Below are 15,395 nucleotides of genomic sequence, written 5' to 3'. Positions count from 1 at the left end.
ATTTCAGAACAATTGGTACCATCTTGTATCCAAATTGGAGTCATGCTGTACATGTACAATTCTACTGAGGATACTGCCAGACAGTATTGGTCATAGAGAGGTCTCCATTATCCACATCAGAAGCAGGTATTAAATGCATGTAAGTGGCCTAATGTCTGTTTCTGTTATAGAGTCATAGAGTTATATAGCACGGAAACAGACCCAACTGGTACATGGCAACAAGATATCCTAAATTAATCTTGTTCCAATTGCCACTATTTGGCCCATATCCCTCTAAACCCTCCTATTCAGGTACCCATCCAGATGCCTTTTAAATGCTGTAATTGCACCAGTCTTCACCACTTCCTCTGGCAGCTCATTCCATATACGCACCACCCTCTGCATGAAAATATTGCCTGTTAGGTCCCTTTTATATCTTTCTCTTTTCACCTTAAAACCTACGCCCTCTAGTATTCAACTCCCCTACCCTGGGAAAAAGACCTTGGCTATTCACCCTATCCATTCCTCTCATGAATTGGCCCAACCAATATTCTGTACAGCCACAACATGACCATCCCAACTCCTATACTCAATGCACTGACCAATAAAGTCAAGAGTACCAAACGCCTTCTTCACTACTCTGTCCACCTGTGACTCCACCTTCAAGGAACAATGAACCCAAAATCTCTTTGTTCAGCAACGCTCCCTGGGACCCTACCATTAAGTCTGTAAGTCCTGCCCTGAATTGCCGTACCAAAATGCAATACATCACATTTATCTAAATTAAACTCCATCTGCCTCTTCTCAGCCCATCAGCCCATCTGATCAAGGTCCCTTTGTACTATGAGATAACCATTCTCACTGTCCACTACACCACCAATTTTGGTATCATATGCAAACTTACTAACCATTCCTCCTATGTTCACATCCAAATCGTTTATATAAATGACAAAAAGCAGTGGACGCAACATCGACACTTGTGGCACACCGCTGGTCACAGGCCTCCTGTCCGAAAAGCAATCCTCCACCACCACCCTCTGTCTCCTACCTTCAAGCCAATTTGGTATCCAATTAGCTAGCTGTACCTGGATTCCATGTGATCTAACCTTGCTAACCAGTCTACCATGCAGCACCTTGTTGAACACTTTGCTGAAGTCCATACAGCCTTCAATCTTCTTTGTCACTTCTTCAAAAAACTTAATCAAGTTAGGGGGACACAATTTACTTCTTACAAATTTGGTTTGTGGTCAAGGCAGACTAAACCAGGACTCATTATCTCTCGGTAACCAATTGCAAAGCACTACAGTTGGAAAAAATAAGCTACTCTGCCTTGAATGACCATTATTCATGATCTAAAGGTCTCTAACCTCACTCTCAACTCTGACATCCAGGAAACCCTCATACCCAGATGTACTTCCATCACACTATCCTCACCAGACTACAAATCACTGCAATCTTCTACCCTTATCTCCAAACACCCTGCCCTGACTCCCATTCCCAAAGCCCGGCCTGCTAAACTTCACACCCCTGGATTGTACCTGAAATTAATGCACGAACCTGCGTGAGCTGCTACCACCGTGCCTTTTGTTTCACAACAAGGATGAAGCTCCAGATTCCCCAGGCATCCTTGTTTGAGCATAGGAATTAGGATTCCATCCATAAATGATCCTAGCAATTTTCTAGGCCTTCATGAACACAGGAGACAGGGAGTGGTGGTAGAAGGTTGCTTTTCGGACTAGAGGTCTGTCACCAATAGTGTTCCACACGGATCTGTCTGGGTCCTCTTGTTTGTCATTTATGTAAATGATTTGGATGAGAATACAGAAGGCATGTTTAGGATCTTTGCGGATGACACCAAAATTGGTAGCCTAGTGGACAATGAAAATTGTTTCGATCAAATGGGTTAATAGGCTGAAAAATGGCAGATGGAGTTCAATCTGGATAAATGCGAGGAATTGCATTTTGGTAAACAGGGGGAGGACTTATACAATTAATAAATGTAGGGCCTTGGGTAGTGTTGTAGAACAGGGGGACTTAGGGGTTCAGTTACAGAATTCTTTGAAGTTTGCATCACATGTAGACAGAGTGGTTAAGAAGGCATGTAGCACACTAGCCTTCATTGCTCAGACCTTTTGAGAATAGCAGTTGGGAAGTCATGTCGAGATTGTACAGTACATTGATGAGGCCTCTTCTGGAACACTGTGTCTAGTTCTGGTCATCCAGTTATAGGAAGCATATTGTTAAGCTGGAAAGGATTCAGAAGAGACTTACCAGGACATTGAGAGGTATGGAAGGATTGAGTTATAAAGAAAGGCTGGATAGACAGGGACTTTTGTCACTGGAGAGTAGGAGGTTGACAGGTGACCTTACAGAGGTTTATAAGATATTGAGGGGTATAGATAGGGTTAACGGAAGGTGTCTTTCCCTCGGATGGGGGATTTCAAAACTAGGGGACATGTTTTTAAACTAAGAAGACAGAGATTTAAAAAAGACATGATGGGCAAATTTTTCACACAGGGGATGGTCGGCATGTGGAATGAACTTCCTGAGGAAGTGGTGGATGTGGGCACAGTTACAACATTTAAAAGACACTTAGCTAAGTGCATGAATAGGAAAGGTTGGGAGGGCTATGAACCAGGAGCAGGCAGGTGGGACTAGTTTAGTTTGGGATTATGTTCAGCATGGACTGGTTGGACAAAGGGTCTGTTTCTGTGCTGTAAGATTGTACTATATGACTCTTGATGACAAAGAAATTCCTGAAATGCTGGAAAATAATATTGGTATATTATTTGTACAAGCTTGAACTTATTGCACTTAAGCTGGAAGTGATGACATACAAAACAAGTCAGCCTTGTGGCAGCTTTCTCATATTTCATTATCCCTAATTATTGATGATAATTAATTTCAATTTCATGCTCTCCTGAGTTGCTTTATCCTGACTTTAAATCATTTTTAAGCACTTCGAACCACATTAATGATTTCCACAGTCATTTCACTTTCCATTATGACACTCCACTTGCATTATAAATCCTGTCCAATCAACCCTTCACACACCTTAATTTGGGATGGAATGTCCTGTGAGTAACATGCTGTCTCCTCCAGAAGAGTTCTTTTGCGGAAACGTTACTTAGTATTGTGACTAACAAATTCATGAAATCATTTAATCCAAAATGTTTTTGGTATATGGTATGTCGAAGTGCATATAGTTCAATTTCAGAATCATGTCAGCCATGTTCCCTCATGACCAAATAAAGAATAAGTTTATGGCAAACAAAAATTTACTCAAGTAAACACAAAAAGGTTATTAACAAAACGTTTAAGCTGTGTATGTATGTTAGTTGAAAACCATACACACATATTGAAAACATATTTGAAAACCTTAAGCCAAGTAACAGTTACATTCAGAAAAATAATTATTTACAGTTTGTTCTAAATGCTGGTCTGCAGCCAAAATCATTTTCCAAACAAAGTGTTGGCAGTGACATTTCTTCCTGAATTATTTCTGACTGGTTGAATTCACATTTCTGGAGACAATGATTCCAAACACTTTCTTTACAAATACCCAGTTGTGCTGAGGAGGTTTTCCAGTGGCTTAAAACTCTCAAAAACTTTGAAACCCTTCTCATCAGAGAAAGAGTGGCTGAAGGCTATTGCCACAGTTATTTCAGACTCTCTGTTTAAATGCAATATCAGTTTTCACCTACAAACTGGGTCATGTGTCCTCTCTCTACAAGTGTCTTCAAACAAGCAGCAAAATTTCTCGCAAAATGCAACATTTTTGTGTCTGCAGGCAGTGTTTCTTTCTTTACAAAACATTCTTTGGAAAAGTTCAAATATATGTCTGTCCATTCAATCATAAAATTATATTTTGGATAATACATCTTCATATCAAAATAAGTTAGTCTGTAGCAAGATTTTTTTTATTGTAAAGAATTGTCATCACTTTGTTTCTCAGGCTACAAGATTGAATCAATATTCTAGATTTCCTGTAGTCAATATAACTGTTTCCTCATTCACAGGCAGACAGTGTTAAACTAAATAAGATAGGCAAAGTGGTAGTAACTGAAGAAGGGTTATAATTTGCGCTAGATACAATAATAGACAAGGAACAGCCACACTTGTACATCTTGTACTGCTCAAGGTGCTGTGGTGATTACAAATGGGAAACAAAGATGGATCCTTCTTTAACAATGGAGAAGATAATATCAGCAACAACGCAATTGTGCAGCTGCCACACCAACAAATTGCTTAACTTGATGTCTGCTTAACTTGCTGTTATCACTGTTTATCATTGGCTCTAAAGTTCTTTAAAACATCGTGAGGTTATGACAGGCAGTGTATAATACGAATATTTACTTTCACATTTTTTTTTTGTTTTCCCCTGTTTCGTGTCTGTTCTTCATTTCAATACTTTCACCACAGCTTTCCTTTCATAGCAGAATCCAATGAATTCCAGGCACAGGACCCATGCTGTGCCCGTGCACTGCTCTGTCAATTCCAACTGAATAAATCAGTGGGCAGTGTGTGAGGGGGATTGGAAGAACAATCACCTGTTTGAACTTAAAAAGGAAAGCTAGATCCTACCGCATATGTTGTCCCCAAAGCCTAACCACCATCTACATGGCCCAAGTAAGGACTGTGATGGAATATTCTACACTTGCCCATATGGGTGCAGCTCCAACAACATTCAAGTAGCTCAACACCATCCAGGACAAAGCAGCCACTTTATTGGAACCATGTTCACTCCCTCCACCAACAGTGCCCAATGGCCACAGAGTATACCACCTACAAGATATACTGCAGCAACTTGACAAAGCTTCTTCGATGGCAATTTCCAAATCCATACACTCTACCATCCAGACAGGACAAACATGAAAGATGTGTGAGAGCATCTTTATTTGGAAGTCCCCACCTCCCCAAGTCAGACACCAAACTGACTTGGACCTACTCTGGAATTCCCTCTCACAGCAGCACTATGGGTGTAGCTACACCAAATGGACTGCAGCAGTTCAAGAAGGCAGCTCACCACCATCCTCTCAAAGGCAATTAGAGATGACCAATTAATTCTGGTGATACCCACATCTCATGAAGAATTAAAGGAAATTAAGAGGCTGCAGATAGGACTTTTGTGTTGGAGCTCAGATAGCAGGGTGGTGAAGGCTGGTTCTAGAGCTATATCTTATAAAATTAGAACTTGTTTTCTACAGTGACATATGTTGTAGGCCTTGCACCTCCACCATGACAGCATCAGCTTAGTCCAATATATCTGAACAGAGAAGAACACTGAAGTAATGCCCACCACCTGAATGTAATTAAACACCCAATAGGTATAAAATTAACAACTTAGTTTTGGTCCCAAGACCTATAAGGAAGCCAGGTCTCTCAGTTGCCCCACAACTAGGTTTGGAAGAGCCATTTGCCTCTGATAGATGGTAGCTCCCACCTTAATTCTTCTTAAATTGCAATGTCACTTAAGATATTCTGAGGCTGTGACATCAATTTGATAATTAGGCTGCTGCCTTTTGTAGATCTTTGTTGCTTGAATTATTCACTTTAAAATTGGAAGAGGCAGCAACAGGCAGATATTATGACCCCAAACAGATTATAGTTGGGAAATATAAACCAAAATAACCAAGTTTACCAAATAACTCCCAAATCAAGAACTTACTAACAGATTAACTTTCACTTCAACATGAATCAGAAATAATATAAAGTAACAATGAAGTAGCAAACAAATGATACTTAAAGTAAAAAAGTAATTTCACTTTAAATAGTCAATGCAACAAAGATACACAACATTAATCGTACCCTGCAGGCATAGGGCAAACATAGCTATGGTTACATAATTACTTCTGGGAAAAATTCCAGCAACTCCAAACTACTAACACAGCATTATACTTTTGAGTCAACTTACACAATGCCTCTAAGAGGTCCTGTTTAATTTTATGCCTTAATAAAATAACTGGTTTTGTCTTGACAGAGATCTGTTTCTTCTCCCCATAGATAGTCTGTATGTATCTCCCTCTGTCTCTGCCTCCTATTTGCGTCAGTGATTGCCTTCACTCTCTACCTCTCCTGCTTGCAGCTCGATTTAATGACTGTTTTTTGTTTCGTAATATCCTCCCAGTTGGAACTGCTTCCATGTCAAAGGTCACCATGTCCCATGGAACATAATTTCTTATTACCCACGAAAATTACAATTGATTCCTTTATCATTGATGCAAATTTACAGTCATTTTCAAATATTTTTAAAAACAATTACAGATGCCACAGACATTTGAAAGAAATTACATATTTCCCAGAGTATACTGTTTCCTTTCAAAGGCTTTCACGTGGCTTAAAGTCCCTATCCTTTCCCACACATTGTGGTAGTGTGAGAATTGGAGAGGAGTGGGGATTCAGGGACAACAAAGGTCAAAAACTTCAAGGAGTCCACGTTGAAATAAATATATTGCATCCCCATTTTTCATGTAAATACAATCCTATAGTCAAACAGACACAAAGGGTGAAATCCTCTTCTCTTTGCAAATATGCCATTATTGTTTCTGATAGTCCTCGAACTCCACCCACCTGTACAATCCTCCCAGAAGTGGCCAATTAAAAGGCCACCAGAGGAGACCAGTCCAATTAAGGAGGGTCTGATGAAGGGTCTAGGCCCGAAACGTCAGCCTTCCTGCTCCTATGATGCTGCTTGGCCTGCTGTGTTCATCCAGCTCTACACCTTGTTATCTCAGATTCTCCAGCATCTGCAGTTTCTACTATCTCCAATTAAGGAGGGAGTTGGGTTCTTGAGGTTGCAGGCCCAATCAGAAAGCCAAGAGCTTTGCAAGGCTGGCTGCCCATTGTGATAGGTGATTGCAGCTCAGACAGAAAAGAGGAGCATCAACACACCTCAGCATGGAGGACACCTGAGATACAGGCAGCAAAGTCACAAATTGTGAGGCATGAAGCTCTTACATGCTTTGGAATGGTGGAAAAATCCATCAGTTTGGGTCACAGAGGCATCCTGTTGTGCCCACAGCCCTATCACTGGGGCTTGACTCTGTCGGCTGCAAATCTTACTGCTGATGGCTCAGGCTTTTTTCCTTGAAAATGTCCCAACCCATCTGTTCAGATGGCTCCACTACATTTCCACTATATTTAGTGGTACAGGGAGTTTTAACTGCAGCTATTACTGCACCACCTGCTGTTGCATTAGCTTTCTCAAAGAGATTTATTCTTGTTTTACAAAATAAAATTTGAAACAACATCACAAAACAGTTGTATTGGGAAAATGGTAATATGATTACATTATATTTTATCTCTCACAGAAGGCTTTACTTTAATTTTTCTGTCATTTTTACAAACTTGCACACATGCTTAAACATGGACATTGTTGGAAAAATTGATATTTATTGCCTGTTTCAGTCAGCAATTCAGCTAAAATGCAACTCTTCAGAATTTTTAGAAAGGATACACAGCAGATGACCGAATTCATTTCATGAACTTTGTGAGGATTCACAAACTAGTGATACCAGCTGTGAGTTGCCTTGCTCAGAGAAATTGACAACACTTCAATCCTGATGTACGCACTGCTCAGGGTGATGTTGATGACAATCCTTTCCTTCCTGACTTGTTTCCATACGTAGTTTTCATCCTGTGCTAAAAGGGCTGAGGTTGAGCCGTCTAAATGAAAATTTGGCCCCTTGTGTACAACTCTGCTCCATTTATTTGCTATTGCAATTCTTGAGGAAGGTCTGTGGGAGCAAATCAGAAAAATAGCAGGCTTCATTGTAATTGGAAAGATAAAGGTTGAGGTGTTTGTAATTATAAGTTCAACAGCAGGAAAACCAACTCATTTGCCGTTGAGTGCGTTGTTTTACTTTTTAAATGTCATATCATTGAAACACAGAAATTCTCACCTGATCCAAGCACAATGAATGTAATCACTTCCATTAATTCAGTCCCTGGTTTAATTACATAATCCTGAGCTGAGAAAACCCACATGCCTAATTCCCATTGCTCGGTACATTTGTTGTGTAAAGAAGTTCAGATCCAGCTGCACGATAAAAAAAAACAAAATTGCCAAAAACAGGAACATCATAATGAACTTACACCGAAAGTCTGAAGTGAGAATGTCAGCAAGCGTATAGATATTCTCTTGGATTGCAATCAACTAGGAGTCAGACAATATCTGAAATGGGGAACATGGCAAGTTTGCCTTGTGTTAAAGACATCAGAGAATCCCCACAGTATGGAAGCAGGCCATTCAGCCCATGGAGCCCACACTGATCCTCCAAAGAAAACACCATCCAGCTCCTCTCCCGCCCCCATCCCTGTAAACTTACATTTACCATGTCTAATCCACCTAGCCTGCACGCCCCTGTACACTACAGGCAATTTAGAATGGCCAATCCATCTAACCTGCACATTTTTGGACTGTGGGAGGAAACCCACACGGACACAGAGATAATGTACAAACTCCACATCGAAAGTCACCCAAAGGTGGAATCAAACCTGGGCCCCTGGTGCTGTGAGGCAGCAGTGCTAACCACTGAGCCACCATGCCACCCCATGTTTGCACTGTTTGTATGTTTCTTGGGCAACTGGCTATATGAATTCCCTGTCGCGACCCAGTATCTCCAACAAATGCAAATGATCCTTGACATTAGCTAAACAAGATGTGTAATCAGTAAAATTATTCCACAGACAATTTGTCATATTATTATAAAGAGAAATATCTCTACATTTACCAGCTGCATATCTGCTCCCCGCTCACACTGTTTAATGTTTTAAACCTGTTGGCTGCTAACAGACAAGGAGTAGACAGTTCTTGCAGGACCCCGCTCCCTGTTGCATCATAAAACTTTAGTCTAGTGGCATCCTTACTCATGACTGAAGCTCACTTGTGATATCGCTGAAGCTGCATGTTATGAAGTCGGGAGGAAATGCTGTGCAAAGGATCAATTGTCAGGCAGCTCTTCTAGGAGGCAGGTCAAGAGTGTAAAGAGAGGAGAAGCAAACTTTCTTATGTTGTTTACCTGGGGATGCGCTTTTGTGCTGCTCATTCTAGATGCATGGGTCTATTGACAACCCAATGTAAGCTTGCCAGAGTTCACCAGCTTGGTTGTGGGAAGATTGCAACTGGATTAACTCATCCTGCAAGTTTCCATTGGAGTTATCCTGGGTAAATTCAAAGAGGTGCTACAGAGAAACCATCAGCAGAAAGGTCATCCTTAGAGAAAGCCTAGTAACAAACCATCAGAATAACATTTTGGACGGAGGCATTGAGTTCTAAAGAAAGATAGGCCTAACTTAGGTTATATTTCAAGTAGATGATAGTTTGTTTATTCATTTACTGGAAATACAAGGATGTTGCCAGGGTTGGAGGGTTTGAGCTGTAGGGAGAGGATGAATAGGCTGGGACCATTTTCCCTGGAATGTCAGAGGCTGAGGTGTGACCTTATAGAGGTTTGTAAAATCATGAGGGACATGGATAGGGTAAATAGCCAAAGTCTTTTCCCCGGGGTGGGGGAGTCCAAAACTAGAGGACATAGGTTTAAGGTGAGAAGGGAAAGATTTAAAAGGGACCGAAGGGGCAACATTTTCATGCAGAGGGTGGTGCATGTATGGGATGAGCTGCCAGAGGAAGTGGAGGAGGCTGGTCCAATGCAACATGTAAAAGACATCTGGATGGGTATATGAATAGGAAGGTTTTAGAGGGATATGAGCCAAATGCTGACAAATGGGACTAGATTTATTGAGGATATTTGGTCAGCATGGACAAGTTGGACCGAAGGGTCTGTTTCCATACTGTACAACTCTATGACTCTGTGACTCTATGTGGATGTCACTGGCCAGGCCAGTATTTATTGCCCATCCCTATGTCGCTGTGGGTCTGGACTCACATGCAGACCAGACCAGGACAGGATGGTAGATTTCCTTCCCTAAAAGGCATTAGTGAATCAGATGGTTTTTTCCTGACAATCAGCAACAGTTTCATTCGACTTCTAATCTCAGATATTTGTTGAATTCAAGTTCTACTTGCCATGGTGGGATTTAAACCTGGGTCCCCAAGCCATTACCTGGGTCTCTGGATTAATAGTCTAGTGATTATACCACCAGGCCAGCACTTGCCCTTATTCAATCTCTTCAATTTGTTCAGATGCAGTTCGCTGTCTTTCTTAGGGATTATTTTCACTTCGGCTGCTCCCAACAACAAACAATTCTCATAAATCATATTGCTCAGGAATACATGACTACCAATCCATCACTCTATGTCCATTCTTTTGATTAGCTATGATGTGTTGAATCTTATTGTTTTTGGCTAAGTCCAAGTTGCGTCTAGTCTTTTTCAGGGATTTACACCAGGAGACCAAATGACTTTTCTCACTAAATCTCACTAAATTTGTTCACTAACTATCCTGTCTCGTGGCATCAATTATGTCTAAGCCTGGTCCCATTTTACCACAAGCCATTCCCAGAACAGCTCACCAGATATCCACTGAAAATTAATTTTTCAAGTAAAATTTTATGTATCGTTTTGATCATACCAAGATGTCTCTGGAGCAGTGCACTTCACAATCCTCATGTAAAGATGTTCCTGGGTTTGGTTTTAACCTGCAGAGTTTGCAAATTAAGATTCTGTTCTATTAGAGAGATGGCTCATATCCTAGCTCTGTGTCAATGTCCTTTGTTATTTTAATCATCTCCATAGTGCTCTAAAGATGTTTAAGGAATATTCAAAGCTCTTATTTTTAAACCTTAATGTTTGTGGGATCCAGTGACACCACAGCTTTCTTCAAGAGTTTTTTTTTAAATTGGCATAAATAAAATATATCAGATCTTTCCAAAGTATCTGAAAGCACATCACACATAACAACGAGAAGAAAATGAGACTGTTTGGTAGGCTGTCATTTCCCGAAGAGATTTTCTCAAACCACCCAGGGTGACATTTGATGTATAAATTAAAACCAGGGAAACCTAAGCTACCCTGAAGAGATGACACCCACACACAGTCAGAAAATCAGAGTGATCCTGCTTCAATAGACTTGTCTGACCACTTTAAATAAGTGCTCGTAAAAATGATCCAGTGCATAATCAAATCTTTCCAAACCGCTTTTGAACACAGTAGCTTGGCAACAGGTTGAGAGCTTTGTGTAACAGTGTGGAGAGGATTTAACCGAATGTCTCCTGTGAAATTTGACAGCGTGTAATCCTCATCCAATTAGAATGCTTCCTTTGAGACTAATTAGTGGTACAATTAATTAGCCTTTTTCTTGAACTTGTTTGTGTTCAAATCTTGTGCGCCGTCAGAATTAATAAAATCGACATTGCGTATTGATGAGGAAGGTAGTTGAGATGATACTTCCTTGGAATTAATTGAATGTGTTTAAAATAACTTTCAAAAGGACCCAGCAGCCTACAATTAGACTGGTGAAAGGTGTCCTCAGGATGCAGCTTTGACAGCCTCTTGGCTATGCGAGCACAGCTAACTGTATATCGACACAAGCAAAGCATACCCTGCTATTATTCAGTCCCTTCTTTTATTGTGTGCAGGGAAAAGTCTGGGTTATTAGATTTCCCCTAATCTGAAATATCTCTGATCGATAAAATTATAATTGAATAGTAAGGGTGGATTTTCAGATGATGTATTGGTGCCAATGTTGTCAGTTAGCAGTAACATATAACAAACAAGGGTACAAAATCTAGCATCTGCAATTTTCAGCAAATATTTACACCAATTTTGGTTGATTGGGAGACTAAAAGATGTGCAGCCATTTGGTGTAAAGTGGTGCGATATGATACTGCTCCAATAGTTGGAAATTCTGCAGTTTTTCCTCACTGAGCATAGTTCAGTCAGGGCCACTCAGCAAATGACCTCATTGCATCCAATGGTCCAAACGTGGACAAAAGAGCTGAACTCCAATGGGACATGAGAGTGACTGCTCTTCAAGGCAGCATTTGACTAGGAGCCCTAGCAAAACTGAAGCCAATAGGAATCAGGGGTAAAGCTCTCCACTGCTCGGAGTTTTATGTAGCACAAAGGAATATGCATGTGATTATTGGAGTCCATTTTGCTCATACTCAGGACATTGCTGCAGGAGCTCCTCAGATTAGATATTTTCAATGAACCTGTTCAGCGATATTTTAACACCTGTGGAGCGGATGGGATTTGATTCCAGGCCTTCTGTCTCAGAGATAGGGACACTACCACTATGTAAGAAAAGCTGTTGAGTTCCTCAGGATAGGTATTTTTCATCAATCTGTTCAGACATGTTATGAAACATATCCAGGACAGGTGGGAATTGAACCTGGGCCTCCTGACTCAGAGGTAGGGACACTACTACTGTGCCACAAGAGCCGGTGAGTTCCTCAGGGTAGTATCCTGGGGCCAACCATCTGTTTCATCAGTGACCTTTTTCTAATATAGGGCCGGAAATGGGGATGTTCTCTAATAACTGGACAATGTTCAGCACCATTGGCAACTCCTCAGATACTGAAGCGCTCAGTGACCATTCGCAGCAATGCCTAGACAACATTCAAGAAACTCGGTACCTTGCAAGACAAAGCAACTAGCCTGATCAGCACCCCAGCCAGCTTAAAGATTCACCCTCTCCATCACTGATGGATAGTGGCAGCCGTGTGTGCCATGTACAAAGTATGCTGCAGCAGCTCACCAAAGCTCTTCCATAGAAACTCTTAACCCTACAACTCCGCCCCGTAGAAATATGAAGACTGTAGGCTCATAGGAACACCACCATCTGCAAATTCCCCTGTAAGGCAGAAAATTCCTGGAACAAGATCACTGTTCCTTCACTGTCACTAGGAAAGTACTGGAACTCCCTTCCCAATAGCATTGAGGGTGTACTGATATCACATGGAGGGTACTGGCTCAAGAAGACAGCTCACCGGCTGCCCATCACAAGCGATTAGGGATGAGTAACAAATGCTGGACCAGCCGGCGACATGCACATTCTGTAAAAGAATAAAAACACACAGCAGTCCAGCTCTATCAAGTGGAAATATTTTTACTTTTAAATTTTTAAAGTGATCAGATAGCAGGGCTGTCGTTCTCTCCAGAAGGAGCCAATGAGCACAGGTGGCTAGATGAGCATGTTGTTCGGATTCATACCAACAGTACTGGTTTGCTGCCCAATCAGCTCAGGTCGACTTGGGACCTGTCTCCTTACTCTGCCCTTGACAGTTGAAGCCAGTGGCAAATAGCCACTGACAGAAACTGCTCAGGATCAAGTTTGGGTAAGCTATGAGCCAATGATGATCCTTAGGGTCTATTGCATTAAATTTTCTTGTGAATTTTCTCCATCGATTTTCTCCCCTCACAGTTGATGTTGACTGAATGTTTAGGCACCTTTCGGAGAGTTTGATAAAGATTGAATCAATTCCCCATCAGGTTACCATCCCTCTCCTCATGCCCATGTCCCTGGGAGTAGTCAGCGACATGGGGGAGGTGGTGGTGAAGGGAGAAGCCAATGAAGTTTTCTTTAAAGCCTTGCTAACCTATCATGAGAAACTAAATCGAGTTATACACCACACCACTGCCTGCACGGTCACTGGAGGCTTTAGGGAACAGCCTAGCAGCCTGTAGCAGACCAGGAGGCCAGTGCTCCGGACAAGCATTTTGTCCCTCTGTAGTGATGATCTGACAGCTGGTTTTATATAAAGCATTATGAGATTGGAGAGGGGGATGGGGGGCCTCCTCAAAATGGTGTCACTCTTTCTCCAACTTAACTGATAGGCTGTGTTTGCCAACGCTCAGGGACATGTGCAAGAGCAGCAAATTAAACTTAAATAGTGTTAACAAACTAACAAACACCTACAAATGTCAAAAAAATTAAAAGTGTATTGGTGAAGAGAAAATGCTGTGTACAAAGTAGACTAGTTTTATATTGAGTATGTGCTTGAGCATATACATTCTGGAAATTAAGGGAGCTGAGCGTGTGCAGTCAGAATTTATCATTGTGCTGTTGGTGTGAGCAGACGCTTTGTAACTGAAAAGATAACAGTAAGAGATCCTCTAGCTTTAAGAGCCCTCCTGCAATCCTTAATTAAAAGGTAAACCCACCCTCTGGCCACTAAGTGACCAACCATGGCCTATTGGGACTGTTCTCTACAGGATGGCCTTCACCTCACCTGATTCCTATGCCAGCATTTTCAATCTCAAATGGAAAACCCTGTCCCAGTAGCTGACCTGCAGTTCCACAGACGTTTCCAATTGTCCTGTCAGTTTGACCCTCCACACATGTTGTCTTGGGTTTTCAGTGCTGAGCATTCCTGGGCCAAAGGCTGTGAAGCTGAGCGGCTGTCTCGGGGACCTTTGCAAGTATGGGCCAGGCTTGGTTGTGGGGAACATTCCCACCATTTGAAGCGCTGTTGACATTCACTGACAGAGTACCAGAGGAAGGCTGGTTCTGGTGCAGCTGGAGCCTAATAACTGCAAGCACTTTCATAAAGAAAGGGGGAAGCAGCTCGCAGTGTACATCCTTCAGACAGGCATGGCTAATTCTGACTTTTCATATTAACTGAGCAGAGGAGAAAACAATGACCTGATTTACAGCTGTTCACTTTACTAACTGACCAAATGTTTGATTTCTATCACAGCCTGGCTTACTGGAGCCAACCTCGGTGTTGGTGAGAGTCCCTAAAAGTGCACCCACTCTGGGCATTGCCATTGAAGGAGGAGCTAACACTCGCCAGCCATTACCCCGAATCGTTACCATACAGGTACATTATCCATCAGGGAGTGTTGCCGTGATGGCTGTTTGCCATTTATGTTATTATGTACAGTCCTCAGCAAGCAACAATACATGTAAGGCAACCATTAGAGTCATAGAGATCTACAACGCGGAAACAGACCCTTCGATCCAACTTACCCATGCCTAACAGATTTCCGAAAGAAATCTAGTCCCATTTGCCAGCATTTGGCCCATTCCTATTCATATAGCCATCCACATGCCTTTTGAAATGTTGTAATTGTACCAGCCTCCACCACTTCCTCTGGCAGCTCATTCCATACACGCACCACCTACTGCATGTAAAAGTCGCTGCTTAGGTCCCTATTATATCTTTCCCCTCTCATCTTAAACCTGTGCCCTCTGGTTTTGGACTCCCCCACCCTGGGGAAGAGGCCATGGCTATTCACCCTATCCATGGCCCTCATGATTTTATAAACCTCTATGAGGTCACCCCTCAGCCTCCAACGCTCCCAGGAAAATAGCTCCAGCCTATTCAGCCTCTCCCGATATTGCAAAAGCTCCAGCCCCAGCAACATCCACATAAATCTTTTCTGAATACTTTCTAGTTTCACAAAATCCTTTCTATAGGAGGGGGAGACCAGAATTGCACACAATACTCAAAATGTGGTCAAACCAGTCTCCTGGACAACAAGGTGCAGGGCTGGACGAACACAGCAGGCC

The 15,395-nt window shown here is 41.9% G+C and overlaps 1 protein-coding gene across 1 annotated transcript in view; it reads left to right on the top strand.

The window, feature by feature from the left end:
• The window catches only part of whrna (whirlin a), a 277,019-nt gene that overhangs the window by 173,387 nt on the left and 88,237 nt on the right, over window positions 1–15,395 (top strand). Inside the window, exon 14 of the mRNA XM_048613360.1 lies at window positions 14,581–14,703. Within this exon, the coding sequence (XP_048469317.1) occupies window positions 14,581–14,703 (123 nt within the window). The remainder of the gene's footprint in view (window positions 1–14,580; window positions 14,704–15,395) is intronic.

This window comes from Rhincodon typus, chromosome 28 (genome assembly GCF_021869965.1).
Source record: "Rhincodon typus isolate 14 chromosome 28, sRhiTyp1.1, whole genome shotgun sequence".
NCBI classification, from domain to species: domain Eukaryota; kingdom Metazoa; phylum Chordata; class Chondrichthyes; order Orectolobiformes; family Rhincodontidae; genus Rhincodon; species Rhincodon typus.
This window is presented reverse-complemented; position numbering and strand designations above follow the sequence as displayed.